General features: G+C 53.5%; 1 protein-coding gene across 2 annotated transcripts; it reads right to left on the bottom strand.

The window, feature by feature from the left end:
- Positions 1 to 858: 858 nt before the first annotated feature.
- On the bottom strand, positions 859 to 9,692 carry THEG (theg spermatid protein). 2 transcript variants are annotated; one of them, XM_033135519.1, is made up of 9 exons: positions 9,388 to 9,692; positions 8,317 to 8,433; positions 7,997 to 8,068; positions 7,579 to 7,640; positions 6,635 to 6,704; positions 5,432 to 5,549; positions 4,407 to 4,566; positions 957 to 1,101; positions 859 to 922 (listed from the first exon to the last, which is right to left on the bottom strand). In XM_033135519.1, exons 1-9 carry the CDS (start codon positions 9,690 to 9,692, stop codon positions 859 to 861), a joined length of 1,113 nt encoding a protein of 370 aa, XP_032991410.1. The 2 variants fall into 2 exon arrangements, with proteins under 2 accessions (XP_032991410.1, XP_032991411.1); XM_033135520.1 differs by lacking the exon at positions 7,997 to 8,068.
- Positions 9,693 to 18,172: the final 8,480 nt, after the last annotated feature.

Below are 18,172 nucleotides of genomic sequence, written 5' to 3'. Positions count from 1 at the left end.
AGTCTGTCGTTGTTGTTTTTGATTAATTGATTAAATACTTGGGGACCGTTTGCACGTTCTGAACCTGTGCTAGGCTCTGGGGGAGAGTTTGAACGGGACACTCCTAACAGGGATTCGCTACATTTTAAATTTCAAACTGACATGTGCTGTGAGCATCAGGGAAGAAGATTATGGACAGCAAGAGAGGAAGCAGGGAGGCCAGTGAGGAAGCGCTGGCCAGGCAGAGACCTCATGCGGGACTGCAATGGGGGGGGAGGGGACAGATGAGGGGAGGTACGCCCCACAGGATACTCTGAAAGCGTGCAGGTGTAGAGAAGGTCTTCTCCCAGATTCCTGACTTGCACAAATGAGTGAATGGTGGTTCCTAATGGAAGAATGGAATGGGCAGGGGGACTCAGAAGCCCCATCCCCTTCCCAGCTATCCACCAGCAGAACGCCAGGAGTCAAGTGCTTGGGTCTGATGGGGGCATGAGAACAAGGCACTTTTCTTAGGCCAGCGCGGGGGGGGGGGGGGGGGGGGGATCGGTTTTATTGTGGGGGTCACACCAAGCCTGAAGGACACCCAGGATGGAGTCGGAGAAGCTAGCACTCAGAGGGAAGATGTTGGTGTTAAGATAGAGGCTGACTCCTGACATCCCAGAAGCCCGAGTTAGCACATGAAAGTGACTTTGAAAACAAAAGGGCTGCACAAATCGCAGGGGGCTGCAAACATAAGTATTATTATTTCCCTCCACCTGTCCATTAGGCCTTCCAGCCTGCACTCCCTCCTCCAGGCGAAAACGCTCAGCCCGCCACACATGCAAGGTGAGGGTGCATTTGGGTGTTTACTGGGATGGGACCTCAGGGGCCAGGCCTGGGTCACTCATACTTTTTTGGTGATGCTCTTGGGGGTGGCGAGCTCATACAGGCGAGGGGACACCTGAGCCACCAAGGAAGCCGGGGAGATGTAGTAGGGGTTGTAGCCTTCGTTGAGATCCTTGCGGAATCTGGGCTTGGCCAGGGAGACGACCCGGGGACTGGCCACCGCCTTCTTGGTGACGTCCAGCACCCTCCAGTGTGGATCTCGGTCAGGAACACACTTCTCTGACTGGGCCTTCGGCACTGAGGGGGCAGGAGAGAGGGGCAGCGTTCAGCACTGGGGCCTAGATGTGCAGCCGCACCCCCTGGGTAGCTCGACGTTTTCAAGTTCAATGGCCTATCCAGCAACGGAGGAATGGGCGAGCTAAAGTGGCCCATCCATAGAGGAATGGGTACATAAAGTGGTCCATCCACACTGGGGTGTCACCCGGCCACGTGAAGGAGGCAGGCCACTCCTCCTTCGCCACAACGTGGCACACTCGCCACAACGTGGATGGACCCTGAACACACAGGGCTCATGAGAGAAGCCGGACACACAGTGTGTGATTCCACTTATGGGAAACGTCCAGAACAGGCGCGTCCACAGACAGGACGTGGGTTAGTGCTTGTCAGGGGCTGGGGAGTGACCACTAATTGGGGATTTCTCTTTAGAGTGATGGAACGTTCTAAAATTTATTGTAGTCATGGGCACACAACTCTGAACGTACTAAAAACTACTGAGTTGTACATTTTAATTTTTATGGAAGTATAATGAATTGTACACTTTAGAAAGGGTGACTTGTAAAGAAAAAAATATTTCAAATGGCCATAGGTCCCAGTCAGGGGGACTCAGAGGGACTGGCCAAAAATGCTTTGGAGGCCAGCATGAGGAGGGGGCTCCGTGGGCCCTTCCACCCCCTCTCCCCACTCAGATGTCATGGTGGGAGGGGCAGCGAGCAATGGCTGCAGGAGGCATTGCCCCCTGGCTGGTCCTGCAGGCACCTCGGGTGGAGCAAGGGGGCAGCTCCCTGGACATGCAGGCCTTTCAGGACTCAGCCTCCCACCACGATCCCCTGGGCTCCTGCCATCACTGGCCAGCTGCCTGCAGCCTCAGCCAGGCCCTCGGGAGTACGGGCAACATGGCCCCCACCAGCCACCTATGACCTGGGAGTGCCTAATATGGGCTGGAGTTGTATTCTAGTTAATTTTAATGAAATCAATTAACTTATTTAGACCAACCAATTGATTGATTTGTACATCACTGAGAGAGCCACATGTGGCCAGTGGCTGTTGTCATGGACAAAGCTCTCAGAAGCAGACCCCTGTGCCTCAGCCAGGCTCCCTTCGCACCACCTCTCTGTCACCCCCTCCTTTATGGGTCTGCTTGGAGGACTAGAAGTGAGGTGGTCACCGGTGTCACTGCCTTAGCCTTCAGTGTCTGGGGGCTCCGGGACCCTTGACTTTGAGGGGTGCTACAGCCTCTGTTCCAAACCCCTCTTTGTTCAGAACCTTTGTGCACATGGCAAGACAGGTGCCGTCTCGCTGGAGGGGCCCTTGCTGTAAAGAAAGTGGGGTTCCTTCCACCCGGCAAGCACAAGCCCACACAGGGCCCACTGCTGCGCAAGGCCATCGAAGCTGGACCACAGCTTTGCCAGGCAGATGATCGTCCCTTCCAAAGGGAAGGGGGCCAAACATTCGGTCCTCGGTAGCCCCTTGGGGTGCTGAGAAGGCTATGCCCAGAATCTAACCTTCTTTGAACTCCTCTGCGAGAATTCTGGAGCACTTCCACCATTGTGAGGTCTGGGCTTCTAAGCTCTGTTGACCACAACAGTGGTCACTGAGTCCACTGCTACACAGCACACATGTGGACACAGAGAGAAACAAAACAGCCACAGACTCGCTCCCACCCATACAGTTCATGCAATTCATTTGTCATTTCACTTTTTAAAATGCTGGTCACACCCATTAGTGCGTCCAAGTTTCTTGTTTGAAAAACACAACCTTACACTGTTCTTACACACTCGCGCATGGATGTATACTTACAGGTCCATCTGAAACATGGATGAGTACGTCCACGAGTGTGTGTGTACAAATGTGTATGTATTCATAGTCCAGATGTATGTGTGAGAGAGAGACAGATGGTCTGACGCACGAGTGCACGTGTGTGTCTATTTGATACACTAATCATTTAACAAATACTAAGGGAATGGGTAAACGAGTGAATTAAACAAACAGAAAACCCTCTGAGCAAAGTTAAAAGAACAGATTGACCAGGGAGAAGTTATTGTACAACATGCTCAGCAAAGGACTCGTGACCATCTGATATAAAGAGCTACTCTCAATCAATAACCAGAGACACAGGAAACAGGAACCTGGAGAAATGAGAGCAGAGTGAACCCAAATAGCCAACTACATACTCTGGCAATTCTGTGCCAGGAGAAGGTGACACACAGTCTCTAAAGCTTCTGACATTGTGGGCCTGGCACTTAACAGACCATGAAGGATAAACAGATGCATAAATGTGAAGTATGTCAGAACATGACAGGGGACCACAGAAAACGCAAGGAGAGCAGTGCAGAGGGCACACAGATGCCCAGTGGTGGGCCCAGGCTCGGGTTACACAGAGTGCTCAGAGAGGCCTCACCCAGACGGCAGATGGGAGCCCCGCCCCACAGGAGGCACAGGGGTGAGCCATGCCCGGTCGGGGGACAGTGTTTCTGGCAGCAGGAGTGGAGCCCAGGGGAGTGCCAGGGGACAGGTCACAAAGGCCTGTAGGCATGCCGAGTGAGGCAGGAGCCCTGGGAGGGTTGTAAGCAGAAAAGGGCAGCATCCAACTTAAATTCAGCAAGATCCCTGTGGCTGCACATGGCAAATGGATGAAGGTGGCCCCGGGGACTGGGCCAGAGGTGACAGAAGGGGATGGTTGTGGGGTGGGGAACAGTGGGTCGGTTCTCATATGCACAGAAGGCAGAGCCCACAGGAGTATTGGCCATGGGGTGTAAACAGGGGGGTCGGGCAGGGAGAGTGCCTGGGAGAAGTATGTTCACAGGCACACGTGTCTGTGTGTGCTTGTGGGTCTGTGTGTACCTCCGCATTACACCCAGAAGGCAACATGCCAAACTACATTATCATTGGGTGATGGGATTCCTTTCTTCTTTAAGCTCTTCTACATTTTCCAAATTCTCTACAACTAGCACAGGCTACTGTTGTCATGGGAGGACAGGGTATTTCGTTTGTTTTAAAGGACGGAGCAGAAGCAGGCCACTATTTCAAATCTGCCCTTGTACCTCCGCTTGGCTCCCTTACCCTGGTCCTGTGGCCCCTGACTTTCTTATCTGCACCCACTTGTTCTGCTAGGGGACCCATTCACACAGCTCTTAGCCTCAGGACCATGACCCTGGGGACCTGTGTAGTCCAGCTCGTCCATAGGGGTTTGACAGCTGGTCTACAGTCCAGGAGAGAGACGCAGGAAGAGGCAGGCACAAACCTGGCAGAAGCAGGCCTAACGTCCAGGTCTTCTGACCATTCCCCACCCCATCCAGTGGGGAAGGACCCGAGGACCTACTTACTGGCCAAGTGAAGAAGCCGGTTGTAGTCTGACACATGTGGCTTGGGTTTCGGCACAGGGTCCCACTTTTCCAACAGGGTCGCTGGTGTCCTGGGCTTTGCCAGCTGGAGAGTCCTTGCACTGGGGATGGCCATCTGGGCTGCCCTGGACACCTGGGACACCTGGAAACAGAATGAGAGGGGAAGGGTAAAACACCCCTCTGGACTGAAACAACCCCAGAAGCAACACCAAAAGACGGAAGACTGGGAGGAAGTTGGTTTGCAGTGTGTTCAGCAAAGGCTCAGTGGCTATTGTAGGTAAAGAGCTCTAAATCCAGACGCCCAAGAACCCATAGGGGACTGGGCCACCCTTCTAAAAGAATAAGCCTAAATCGTCCATCATCCTCTCTGTCGGCCAGGGAAATGTAAATTAGAACAACAAAATATCAGTCCAAATCAACAAGTGTGGCAAAAACAGAAAAGTCTGACACTGGTGAGCCCTGGCAAGAATGTGGGAGGAGACATGCCCTCATGCATGGCTGGCGGGGCAGGACCGTAGCACAAGTACTTCGGAGCATGCTTCACCCACCTCAGGAGAAGCTGAGCACATGCTTACACAAGCACTGCCATGTAGCTGCCTCGGCAGGCCACAGGGCTTGAGTGCAGTGCTGCTCCCTGCGGCTGCAAACACCCTCATCACCCATCAACAGGGGCCGAGTAAACTAACTGGCATGTTCGAAGGGCAGAGAGTGAGCTGGCAGTTATGTAAAATGTTGCTTCATATAAGCATGTAGTGCTCTAGAAATAGTGAGAGGATAAGCAAGAAATAAGATGCTACATAGGTATATTAAAAACACGATGATTGTGGTTTATGGGTCTCTGTGTGCACTCAAGTATAAACGGAAATAAGGCAGAGCTGGCCAGAGTCGCATGTCTATTGCTATGGAGTCTGTTCCCATTTGTCCCTCTAGACCCCTGATCCCAGCCCACTGAGAGTGGGCAGAGCCCCAACGGCTGAGGGGAACCCCAGGGAGAGCGGGGCCCCTACCTGAGACATGTCTATGCTCCAAATGTTATTCCGGACTTTTGGTGTGGCCAGTTCCCTCAGGCGACTAGACGCTTGATGTTCCAAGGTGGATCGAGGGATGGGCCAGATGGGCGTAGTCCTAAGGGACAGCCACGTTTGAGACACTAGCTTAGCCGGGGGGAGACATGTCTGTGCTCGTGTGTGTGTGTGTGTGTGTGTGTGTGTGTGTGGGAGGAGTGCGAGCTCTTTCTCAGCTCCTCTCTGATGCGGGGGATACAGGAGAACCTGGGGGAGTGCAGGGTTTGGAAAACGCCTCCGAGACTCGTAAGAGAAACCCTAATGGGGGCCTCTAAGTGTTCTCAAGGCTGGAGCTACCCTGTCCTGAAGCCGTCCTCACATCTGGTCACTGGGACTGGGGTCAGTGACAAGAATGCAAGGGACAATAGTGTGCATCTGCAGAAAACTGGGAAAGTGAGCTTCCGCTGAGTCTCCTGAGGTCGGGCCTCAGCTGTGCCTCTGCTCCAGAAATTAAGCTATGTTTCATTGATCTGAGGCAGACTTTTCTTCTTTTCACATCGGCTTATATAATAAATGCCACCAGCCAAGACGGCACGGACTCACCGGTTGTCTCTGCCTGTGTGCAGACATAGCTGTTCTCATTGAAATAACCTCAGTCAAGTTATGTGCATTCTTGGTTCACAGATATTAAGTTTAACTGCAGTTTAAATTATCTTCAGATTACACTGTGATTCGGCATTCAAATGAAAAGTTGTTTTCACAAAAACAGCCTTAAAAACAACGTGTGGAACATGTCAACATCTCTGAGTCAAAAAAATGACTTGAAACCTTCAAACATGTTCCAACTAACTTACTTCGGTTACATTTTCCTTTTTATACATGGATTAGAATGAATAATCAAAATGAAATCTAAAGATCACTTTCGACAAGCATGAAAGTTTAGGTGATAAGAAGGAATTGTGTCATAAGTGGTACATGATGGCAGTAAGTAACATGACAAAGCACTCATTCTGGCAGGCGCCATGCTAAGGGCCTTTTGTGTAGGGTCCCCACTACCACCTGTTGTGCAGGTGGACAGCTGAGGTCGCTAGGGTCTTGGGCTATCGCGTCCTGGCACCTGAGCCCTCCCGATCGATCTGCACTGTGTCAAGGGAGGGGGAAGGTTTTCTGCCCAGCCTCCAAGAGCCCACCCAGCCCCTCCCTCACCTGCTGCTGTTGTAAAACTCTGAGTAGAACCTTTTAGGCCGGGCCAGTTCCTCCACTCGGCGGGACACTGCTGCACAAAAGGGAAACAGCCCCAACTCGAGACTTGCCTGCCACCAGGGCTTTCCTTCCCACGGAGCAACTTCCCACGGGCTAGAGCAACACTGCGTCCAAACAGCTCAGTGCCAGACACCTTGTGCAGGGATAACTTTTGCTGTCAGTATTCTGGGGACAGCAGGGTCAGAGGCCTGAAGTCCCTTACTCACAGCGCCAAGGACGGAGCTGGCAGGGCTGGAATGGGAGCTCAGGTCCTGAGTCCCTCCAAGGGGCTCCTGGGGCACCAACAACCCACTGGTGGGGAAAGTGGATCTGGGCCTGAAGTTTGTACAGGCCTAGTGTTTCCAGGTTAGTGTTCACTGTGGGGGAGATGCTAAACCCAAGTGAGAAGCTGCTCTGTTACTTCTCCCCAATAATTAGTTTTATTTGAAGGGATCCATTGCTCTCAAGAAGGGTGGAAACGCTTGTGGGAGGGAAGCAAAGGGTCTTTTTGTGCAGTGAATAATAACTCCATCTTGGCTGTGGTGCAAACTGGGGTTTTCCCTGGAGGGTTTGCCCCATACCCTTCACCCTCCAGCTAGCTCTGGCTCCCCAGGGGACAGAGTCAAGAGATGAGCCCCCTGGAGGGGGGGGCAGGGACAGATACACTGAGAGATGGAGGATGGGGGAGAAATGGCAGGGACCCCAGAAGAGTGAGGGCTAGGGGAGGCCCTGACGTAGCCCCCACTGGAGCCAGGCAAAGGTCTGGGTGAGACCAGCCCCAGAAGACCAGGAGCAGCCTGTCAGACAGGGTGGCCAGGTGCCAGCGCTGGGACAAGGGCCACCTCTGACCAACGCCTGACCCAGGAGGCCTCTAACGAGACGTGGAGGTGCTGGGCGGCCCAACCTACCGGGCATCGTGACAGTGAGGGTGGTGTCTTCAAGAAACCTCTCCGTCCAGTACACCGATGGCCTGGAAAGCACCCGGGCGTGGCTCAGGGCAAGGGGAGCAGGACACAGGCTCCCTGCACCCTGCTCTGAAACAGAACTCAGGGCACCCCATACACAGGTGCACAGACAGGGTAGCTGGGGCACAATGGGGTGGAGAGACCAGTGGGAAGGGAGGGGACAGTGGAGACGCAGGAGAAGGGCAGACTCAGAAAAGTCTTACAGTCACAGGGGAAATGTAGATTATTTTGAGCAAGGCTGGTGTTCAGAGAAGGGGGGAGCCAGAAAAAGAAGGCAAAAGTAAGAAAAGGGCCCCAGGGCCTGGCTGTTTCCCCCCAACTTGGGCAGGACTCAGAGAGAGGAGACGCCCCTTGGACTCACCAGTAGACACAGAACTGCAAGGTCCTCGTGCATGGGGCGATCCAGGCATAGCCCGTGCAGCAGCACCCCGTCCTGCGAGGACACAGGCCCAGCCCCCACCTTGCTCTGCAGCTCCCACTTGCTCAAACGCCTCGCTGTCCGTAGCCAGCATCTAGAGGCTACCATGGACCACTGTGGCCCCCCCAAGTTCTCTCCGTTCACACCCTGACTTCTCACCCCAAGTTTATTGTATGGGTGACAAATGGGCCCCCCTGGGGCTGCTCTCCACCTCATGGACCCCCACCCCTGCCTCCAGCGAGACCACCAGCCCGCCACCTCACCTGTCTTTCAAGACATGCCAGTTGGTCTTGGGTTTTGCCAGTTCGAAGAGCCGCCTGCCCTTCTTCCTCCTTCTGGCCATGGAGGTGCTGGGGAACCTCTGGGTGATGGAGAGCCGGCTGTGGGGAGTTGAGTTGGGTTGTGAGGCTGCAGCTGCCGGCTTTCCAGCCCCGAATCTCCTCGCCCTCTGAAGTGGGGAGGCGCGAATTCTGGTGGCAGAAGCCATGGACTGCAGTCCTAGCTCCAGTGGCACCAGACTTGTGACCCTGGCCAGGTGGCCCACTCCCTCCACTGTGCAATGAAGAGAGATTTGCCCAGCCCTCCCAGGATGGCCGTTTTCTCAGCTCGTGTGTGTCTTGGCCATGAGGAGGAGTGGGCCACAGAGAGGCCTCAGGGAGCCCTCACATAATAGGCTTGAAGGTCCTCCCCGGCCCCTGTTACTGCACCCATGACATCAGAGGTCAGTTCGGCAGACATCCATCTGCGGTATGGGAGGTGACACCAAAGAGGGCACCGGCTAACCCACGGGGCTGCTTCTTGTCTGGCTGGCCACAGTCAAGAGCCCAGAACATGGCCCGGCAGAAGGACAAGGGATAACAATGCACACAGTAAGTCACAGCGGAGGCGGCACTTGGCTCTTTCCAGGGCAGCACCCCTGGCTAAAAACCACTCCCCATAAATGCTCAATTCACCAGTTCCCAGTTTGCTCAGGATGTGTCCCCCAGGCTTCCTAACTGGCTGTGGCAATGTGCGGGCTTGGACTGGTTGCGGCTTCTGAGTTGGAGGATGTCCCCTTTTCTTTTTCTCTCTGTCATACTGGGGGCCACCTCTCCTGACCTCTCAGCTCTGCCATCTGAACGCTGTCTGACTCCAAAATGGGCACTGTTGTAGGGTTTCCCACCGTTACCCACCTGCTGCCTAGACAGGTTGTGTTTGCCGACTTTGCCTCAGAGGCCAGTGAGGGTGCTGCCCACATGGCCCCAGGGGGACCCAGCCTGCAGCACTGCCCGGGGCCATGGGCTGGGTGTGGGCACGCTGCTCCCCCCCCACACCCGAGCCCACCCCCATGCCACCTCATCTCGGGCACTGCTTCCTCCTCATCTTCGTCCAGAACACTCTCCAACTGCAGGATGGCCTCTCCTGGGGCCCGGTCATCCAGGAATTCTTCCCCGGCCAACTCCTCGGGGGGAATTTCCTCTTCTTGGTCTTGGAAGCCCAGCCCCCCACCATCTAAGTCCTGGTATTTGGGGTCCTTGGACCCTGGACTCTCACGCACAGCACTCTGGAGGGCCAGGCCATCATCATCCGGCCCCCTTCCTGACCTGCCCTCAGCCTCCGTGTGGTGGTTGTGAGTCAAACTCTGCCGGTGGTCCCCCATGGACAGGGCCCTCCCCAGCCCAGCAGTCTTGCTCCCAAAACACCCAGTGTGTCACCGGGCAACAGGACAATGGCCTGGCCACATTCTCGGTGTCCACATTCCACTCTGCATGTGCCCATTGCCAGGCACTGCTCACGCTCTGCCAGCCTTGACCCCTCACTCGCCCTCCCCTGTCACTGCCTTCCTGCTCCAGAAGTGAGCCGGGCATGTCCCCTGCTCAGTGCTTTTGCACTTGCTGGTCCCTCTGCCCACACACGTCCCAGGCAGGCTCCTCCTCAGGAAAGCAGCCCCATTTCCAAGTCTCTCTGCGTCCCAGCATCTGGTTTGATTTCTCCATTTGGCCTCATCTACAACAATATTGACTTGTTTTCTTCTCGGCCTTGTAGAAAGTCACCTCCCCAGACCAGGAGCTGAGTGTCCCATTCTGCATGTCCTAGTGCCTGGAAGATGCCCGGACCACAGAGGGCTCTGGGGAGGAGCAGCTGAGTGAGTGGTTAGATTGGGGGCAAGCTCCATGCTGGAGCAGACATGACTGCATCCCATATGTCTTCCTGGTAAGAGACGCTTTGTCTCAGATCAGAGGAAGTTCTGGCAGTTATAGTTCACCAGTGGTTCCGCCCCTCCCAGGGCTGCTCTGGGAATGAGACCTGAGGAGCGTCTGCAGGGGTCTCCTAGGAATGGCTTCTCTCACTTGACAGGAGACATGAGGAAAAGACCCAGCTCCACTTCTTGGTTATTTATGGGGCTGTCTGTGATGTCTGGAGCTAAGGCAGCCATTCTGTGACCATGAGACCTGCTTGTCCGAGGACGGTGAGCTGAAGGGTAGGTCTTTGGTGGCATCACTGAGCCTATGAACTTGGCAGCCCTGGAGACTTCTCTGTGTGTGAGCTTCCTAGACAAGGAGGGAAGAGGACACCCTTCAAGTTCCAGCCCCAACAGACTACATGCAGCGAGAGCTGACACACTGAGCCTACCCCAGCGTGCAGTCACACCTTCATGATTTTAAGCCACCAATTTGGGGCTGTCTGTTATGCAGCAATCCTGCCCTACACAAGTTTGTCAAAGCAGCCAGTAGCCCTGCGGTGTCCCTGACAAGTTTCTGCCTCAGGAGGGAGTCTCCATGCCACCTGCCGCTGGCCTACTGAAGCCCCACGCCCCCATCAGCCTGTGTCCCCCCCATCACCCTGCAGCGAGTATGCCCCTCAATTTTCAAGTGGCTGAGTCTTCCCAGTTTGACTTTGAATATCACCTCCCCCTAATACCCTTCCCAACCTAAAGCAGGGCTTTCCTCCCTGAGTCGATGAGACTTTAAGGTGGTTGTTCCACAGCATTTACCATGATCTTATTCCACATTGCGTTTTTAACTGACTTTTTGCCCCATTGGAATATGAGGCTTCCGTGGCTCGGGGACCGTCCTAGTCTTGCTTCTGCCAGGATTCCTAGCACCCAGAGCAGACTGCACCGGCTGCGGTTTTCAGTGACCACAGCGCCGGAGATAAGCAGCAGTACCGCAGTGCGGCCGCAAGAGGGCGCCCCTCTCAAGGGCATGTGGGTCGCTCCGCTGGGCTTCGCGACACCGCCTCCTGGAAGCCTCCCCACAGTCCGTCCTGCGAGATGGGCTTCAGTATTGTCACCACCATTTCGAACACAGAGGCCAAGTCATTGCCCAAGATTGCATTCAGCGCTAGGCTGCCTCCGGGAGGGCTCAGCATTTGCGACTCTTAAGTATTTGTAAAATTCAGCAATGATGGAAAAGGACCTTGACTGAAGGGCATTTTCTGTGGCAAAAGCTGAGGGATCCGGTGCCCTTCCTGCCTCTGGGAAGGGGTGCCCCAGCGGAGGCAGGAGCAAGGACTCAGTGCCAACCCCCTCCACTGCTGCCTTTCCAGCACAATCCGGTTCCCATGGAGACGCAAGGAGTGAGAGAGACAGTGATGCGCAAAGCTCCTCTGCCCCGCGCTCGGCCTAACACTAAATAGTTTTCCCAAAACGCGGGGGATACGTGAGCTGGGCGGGAGTCGGCATGGCAGTCCTGGGAAAGGCAGCTGTGGGCGCCGTCACTTCCCCTACTCCGGTGGTGAAGATGCCAAGAGCCCGGTGAGGCCTGCGGATGGTGCCTCGCTCTCAGAAGAGCCCTGGAGGCAGCGCGGGGCCTCCATCTGCTACATGTCCCTTAATGTACAGCGGGTGTCTCTGGCTCAGTGCTGTGGATGCTTGGGTCATCTCTGTGGGCCGTCCTGGGCTGTCCTGCGGGGTCCAGCAGCATCCCTTGCCCCACCCACTCGATGCCAGGAGCAACCCAGTCGTGACAACCACAGGTGTCCCCATCGCTGAGTGTCCCCGAGTGAGAATTATTCATACCCAGGTGAGGCCTGGTGTGGTATGTCCCATCACTAACAGTGGGATGAAACGTACACCATCTGCTCTTGCTAAAGCAGCAAAGCATCGCTCAGTCGTGTTTAAGAAACTTCCACCCTGCAAGGGCACTGCTTGGGCTTGATTTCTCGGACCCAACGAGGACAGTCCATCTTTCTCCAGAGGCAAGTGGTTTCACAGTGGCAGCAAACACCCAGGGGGTCGTGGCTTCTTAAAACAGAAGCTCCTTTCTTCCTTGCAGAAGTCTGGGTACCTGCAGCCCATGCCCAGTGCCACACAGAAGGAGGAGGACGACTAGGTCCCGTCCTTTTGGCATTTTCTTTTTCCTTTTCAGTGTCAGATACCATGTACCCTACGTGCAGGGCTTTCCACAACAGACCAGAGCCATGCAACAGCCCCAAAACCCCCAGACCCTTTCGTCTCCCCTCCCCCAGGACAATCACCGTCCTGACTTCTAACAACACTGATAGGTTTTGGCTGGTTTTCACTTTATAAAATAGAATTTTTTGGTATTTGTTATTTTCTGTCTGGCTTCTTAAGCTCAAAACTGTGTCTGTGTAGTTTGTCCATGTTCCTTCTCATGGCTGGGGAGCCAGCCACTGAGTGGACGCACCATGATTTTTCTGTCCATTCCACTGCTGACAGGAACTTGGATAGTTTCCAGGTTTAGTACTCGTTACTTTTGAAGGCTCACCCACTCTTGCTCACATCACTTGGCTGACACGTGGTCACAGGGCCATGCTTGGTCACAAAGAAGGCTGGAGAGATGCACACCCAGATTCCCAAGGCCTCTAAGGGGAGGCTAGAAGTCTTCTCTGTAGATGTCTTTGGCAGTAAAGCAACTAAAAATCCTGCCTCAGATGGGCGTAAGCAATGAGGCAATGTGTTATCTCCTCTGAAAAGAGGCTCCTGGGCTCCTCTCCACTGTGCGGCTCCATGGTTCTCTTGGCTATGCCATGAATTTTCTATGATATTCATTCTCAGATGGGCACCAAAATGGCTGCAGCTGCTCCAGACATCTCATCATAAAGCTGCAATGGCCACAGGCAGAAAGGGACCATTATCCTGGGCCTCCCTTTTAGGAGCAAGGAAACCTGTGATAAGCAGAATAACAACCCCCAAAAATGTCCACGCCCGGATCCCCAGAACCTGTACATGTGTCCTTTTGTATGTCAAGGGGAAACCGAGGTTCCAGGAAGAACTAAAGTTGCTAATTGGCTGACCATGAGAGATGGTAGATGATCCTAGATTATCTGATGTCTCAATGTAATACAAGGGCCCTTATAAGAGGAAGCCGGAGGCAGAAGAGAGAGAACCAGAGATGGCAGCGTGACAAGTGAGTCTACAAGTTGAAGACATCATGAGCCACGGAATGGAATGCAGTAGCTTCTAGAAGCCGCCCCACCGCCCTCACATTTTATTGGCCAGAAAGGAGTCACATGTCCACACATAAGCCTACCCCAGCAAAGGGGTGGGACACCAGTGAGGGTTTAAGCAGCACCCAGGTAGGATGGGTTTCCCAGAGTCACATGGGATGGGGACTGGATGCCAGCTTCTATCCTCAAGGAAGGAGCTTGGCGGGCAGACTACAACCCTGGAAGCATGAGGGACGGAGCAAGGGGGGGTGTCCACATGTGTATGGGGCAGTCACAGAAGGCCTGCAGGGTGAAGGGCAGCTTGGAGATGCCCAACATGGACTGGCTGTCCACCACCAGATGCCACTGCCTTGCCCAACAGTAACTCAGCTAATGTCTAAACCTCGTGCCCCCAGGAATTTACACTGTACTTGGACTGGGTTGAATTACGTCTCCCCAAAAAGACACGTTCAAGTCCTGACTCCACAACCCCAATTGATCTAAGAGGACCAAGGGGAATTTCACTGGCAGTGGTCCCCAAGGCTCTATCAACCCTGAGCATCCCTAAGCTTGGTGGGGGCCCCCTCCCCCAGGCTGGCTCCTCTGAGCTGTTGTCTGCTGACCTGGCTGCCAGCATCTGTTGTCATGGCAACCTGCTCGGTTACCAAGGCCCCCTAGTGAGACATCATTGGGTCAGATATGAGATGGTTTCCATGTGAAATTTCTCAACCTTGATACTGTACTGGGTTATAAAAGAAAATTTGTTTTTTAGAAAATATATGGTGATGTGTTTGTGAGTGAAGGGTCATTGCACCTCCAATGTCATCTTAAATAGTTCAGGAAATGCATATCAGTATACATATATGCACACAGGTAACAGGTAGATGCAGACCATACAGCAAATAGGGCAAAATGCATCCCACTGGGGAATCTGGGCAGAGTCTACAGGAGTTTCTGGTACGTATCTTTAAATTTTCTGTACGTTTGAAATTATATCAAAATGTAAACTTGTGAAGTGCATGACTTGACTCTCCAGCTGTAAACAGGCCCAGAATCCAATTTAAGAGCTGAGCACGAGCAGGGTGTTGTGGGTTGAATTGTGCCCTCTGGATACATTCAAGTCCCAAGTCCCTACACCTATGGATGTGACCTTATATGCAAACAGGGAGTTTAGAAATGTAACCCAGTTAAGACGAGGCTGTACTGGAGTAGGGTGGCCCTTAAATCCAGTGACTGGTGTCCCCATGAGAAGAGGGAAATGTGGACACAGACACACGGAGAAGGTCAAAGACCAGAAGGTCAAAGACCAGAAGGTCAGAAGGTCAGAAGAAAGACAGAAGCCATGGATTGGAGCTAAGGGCCATCAAGGACTGCAGGCACCACCAGAAGCTGGGAGAGGGGCCTGGAACAGAGTGTCCCCCAGATGGCCTAGAAGGAACAGCCCTGCCGACACCTTGATTTTGGACTTCTGGCCCCAGAGCTGAGAGGTAAGTCTCTGTTGTCTAGGCTGCCCAGTGTACAGTCATTTGGTACAGCCGCCCAAGGGACGAGTACAGAGGGAATCTTGGGCAGGGAGACAATGATAGGGACCCCTTCCTCCTGGGGTACCACTCAACCCACCGGGAAGCACTGGCCAGATGCAGACACTTCCAGGAAGAGCTGGCCATGTTCCCAGTCAGTCAGTCATTCACACACACTTTAAGCATACACTAGGTGCCTACTTTGTGCATCCTGGCAAAGGGGGGAGCCAGCTGTGAACAACACTGACTAATTCCTCTACCCTGGAGCTGACATCTTAGCAAGGAGACACACACACACACACACACACACACACACACACGGGAAGTGTCAAGAGGGGAGAGAGCCAGCATGGGCTCGAGGTAGTGTGGTGGGCAGGTTAAATGAGGCGGTCATGAGGTGGGCAGTCTTACCATGAAGGGGACTTTGCACAAAGATGGGAGGGAGGGAGTTATGGGAAATGGGGGACAGTGCACTGGCAGGGAGCACACACAGAGTAAAGGCCCAGAGGTGAGGTATGTTGGAACGTGGAGGGACCTTGTGAGGACAGCAAGGTCAGAACGCAACGAGGGGCCGGGCACACCCCATTACACGGGGCCATGACTTCACAGGACCCACCTGCCACCCTGTGTGTGGGTAGATGCCGGTGCCAGGCATGCACATGCACGGGAGGGCTGTCCTGGCCTGCAGAGGGGCCACGTGAGGGCGGACACGTGCAGGACGTGGCCCAGACGGACACCCACATATGTGCTGCATGTGCTGGTGTAATTTTTGGTCTGCTCACCCATTGGCCCACCCTAATCATTGTACAGTTAAAACACTCATTAGTATGACCATAAAACAGAGCCCTTCCCATGAGCGGGGGTAGGGCCGTCTGCAACTGCCTCTGGAGGTGGCAGGACGCCTGGCCTCTGCTACTCACATTGCCGACTTCTTAGGAAAATGCAGTCTCTTAGCTGGTTGATTGTCATTCACTGGATCATTCACTCAGCAAATATTTGTCAAGCACCTACTACGTGCCAGGCACTGTTCTAGACCTAGAAAGACAGGAGGGAGATGGTCCTGGCCCTCCTAGAGTGCTAGAAGGAAAATAAAAAAGGGTAAGAGGAACGCCTTTCTGTGGTGAAGGTCCTATGGAGGTCTGGGGAAACATCAGGAGGAAAGGGATCAGGATGCAGGCACAGCACGTGCAAAGGCCTTGGGGCAGGTCTGTGTCTGGCATGTTGGGGGAATAGTAGGGAGACCCATGTGGCTGAAGCAGAGTGAGTGAGGGGAGAGAGAGGAGGAGACGGCAGGGAGGTGATGAGGCAAGTCACGCAGGGTCCCCTGTGCGCAGGAGCACTTGGGCTTTTACCACAAGGGGTGTGGGAGCCATGGAGGGCAGTGAGTGGAGCAGGGACACTTGAACTTGGTTTTCCTTGATGTCCTCTGGTGACTGTGGGAAAGAACAGAATGTGGTCAGCATGAGGAGAGGAGGGCGATGGGTCCAGAAGGGATGGTGGCTGAGGGATGATGTGGACAGAGTGGATAGTGGGGCCCAATCTCAGCAGGGACTGAAAAGGACGGAGAAGTGGCCAGGTTCTGGGAACTTTTTTAATATCCTTTTTATTGAAATATAGTTTATATACAGTAAAGTATACAAATCATAAGTGTATCAAGCTCAGCAAACTTTTTAAAAAATTAAAGAAGTCACAAAAAATAAAACTAAACATTTTAAAATGAATGATTCACTGTCATTTACGACATTCACAATGTGCAGCCAGGATCTCTTATCTAGTTCCAGGACATTCCATCACCCCAAAAAGAAGCCCTGTCCCCATGAGCAGTCACCCCCACCCCCTCCCCAGCCCCTGGTCTGTGGACGTGCCTGTTCTGGACGTTTCCCATAAGTGGAATCCCACACTGTGTGGCCTTGTGTGTCCGGCTTCTCTCAGGAGCACCGTGTGTTCAAGGTCCATCCACGCTGTGGCGAGTGTCAGCGCCTCCCTCCTTTTCACCACTGAGTGACACACCAGTGTGTGGATGGACCATTTATCCATCCATCCATTGATGGACACTTGGGCTATTTCCAGCTTTTGGCTGTTGTGAATAATGTTGTCATGAACATTAATGTACAAGTTTTTGTTTAAGGACTGTACCTGTGGGGTGCACCTAGGAGGGAAATTGCTGGGGCACACAGTAATTCCATGTGGAACTTTTTGAGGAAGTGCCCGTCTGTTGTCCACAGCAGCTGCACTGTTTTGCATTCCCACCAACAGTGAGTAAGCTTCCAGCTTTTCCACACCCTCACCAACACTTGTTATTTTCATTTTCTTGATCACAGCCATCCTATTAGTATCTCCTCATGCTTTCGATCTGCCTTTCCTGATGACTAATGACATTGAGCATGTTTTCATGGGCTGCGGGTCATTTCTCTTTGGGGAAGTGTCTATTCAGGTCCTTGGCCCACTTTTTAGTTGGATTGTTTTTCTTTTTGTTACTGAGTTGTAAGAACTTTTAAAAATATATTATGAGCCCTTATGAGCTCAGGGAACATTTATAAACACCACAGCAACCATCACTTACATGAAAATGTCGACGGTGACAGCTCCCCAGAGGCCGTCCTCAGCCCCGTCATCATACTCACTGCACCACGGGTGGCAGCCATCCGACTCCCATCAGTGTAGTCACATTGCCTGTTCTTGAACTTCTAGTGAATGGAATTGCACAGTGTGTTTTCCTGTGCCCAGCTCTCTCTCTCACTCAACATCAGTGCTGAGGTCCATCCAGGCTGCTGTGTGCAGCTCATTCTTTTCAGGGACGGCTCTGCGTGGGTTTGGAAGGCAGAACCTTCTGGGTTTGCTGGGGGGTGGGAGTGAGTGGGACTGAGAGAGAGGAGTCCAGCAGGATCCCCCACCCCCCACATCCAATCCCAGCATATCCCAGAGACTTGACATCCTGTCTCTGGGCATGTGAGGGAGTATAAGGCAGAGATTTACCCCAAAGTCCTCCAACCTTGCCCGTACACACAGAGTAGGACATGGGATACTGAAGAGGAAACTGAGTTACAGCAGAGAGAGTGGCTTGTCAGAATTCAAACCCAAGCCCTGTGGCTCAAGCAGGGCTTGGAGGGCAGGGGGCCTCTCGAAAGGATGCCTGCAGGGATGTGAGAAGGCAGTGTGGGTGAGCTTAAGGGCTTGGTCTGCACACAGCCCTGGTTCAAATTGCCGTCCTGCCACCTGTGAGCTGGGT

Source organism: Rhinolophus ferrumequinum, chromosome 18 (assembly GCF_004115265.2).
Source record: "Rhinolophus ferrumequinum isolate MPI-CBG mRhiFer1 chromosome 18, mRhiFer1_v1.p, whole genome shotgun sequence".
Taxonomy (NCBI): domain Eukaryota; kingdom Metazoa; phylum Chordata; class Mammalia; order Chiroptera; family Rhinolophidae; genus Rhinolophus; species Rhinolophus ferrumequinum.
This window is presented reverse-complemented; position numbering and strand designations above follow the sequence as displayed.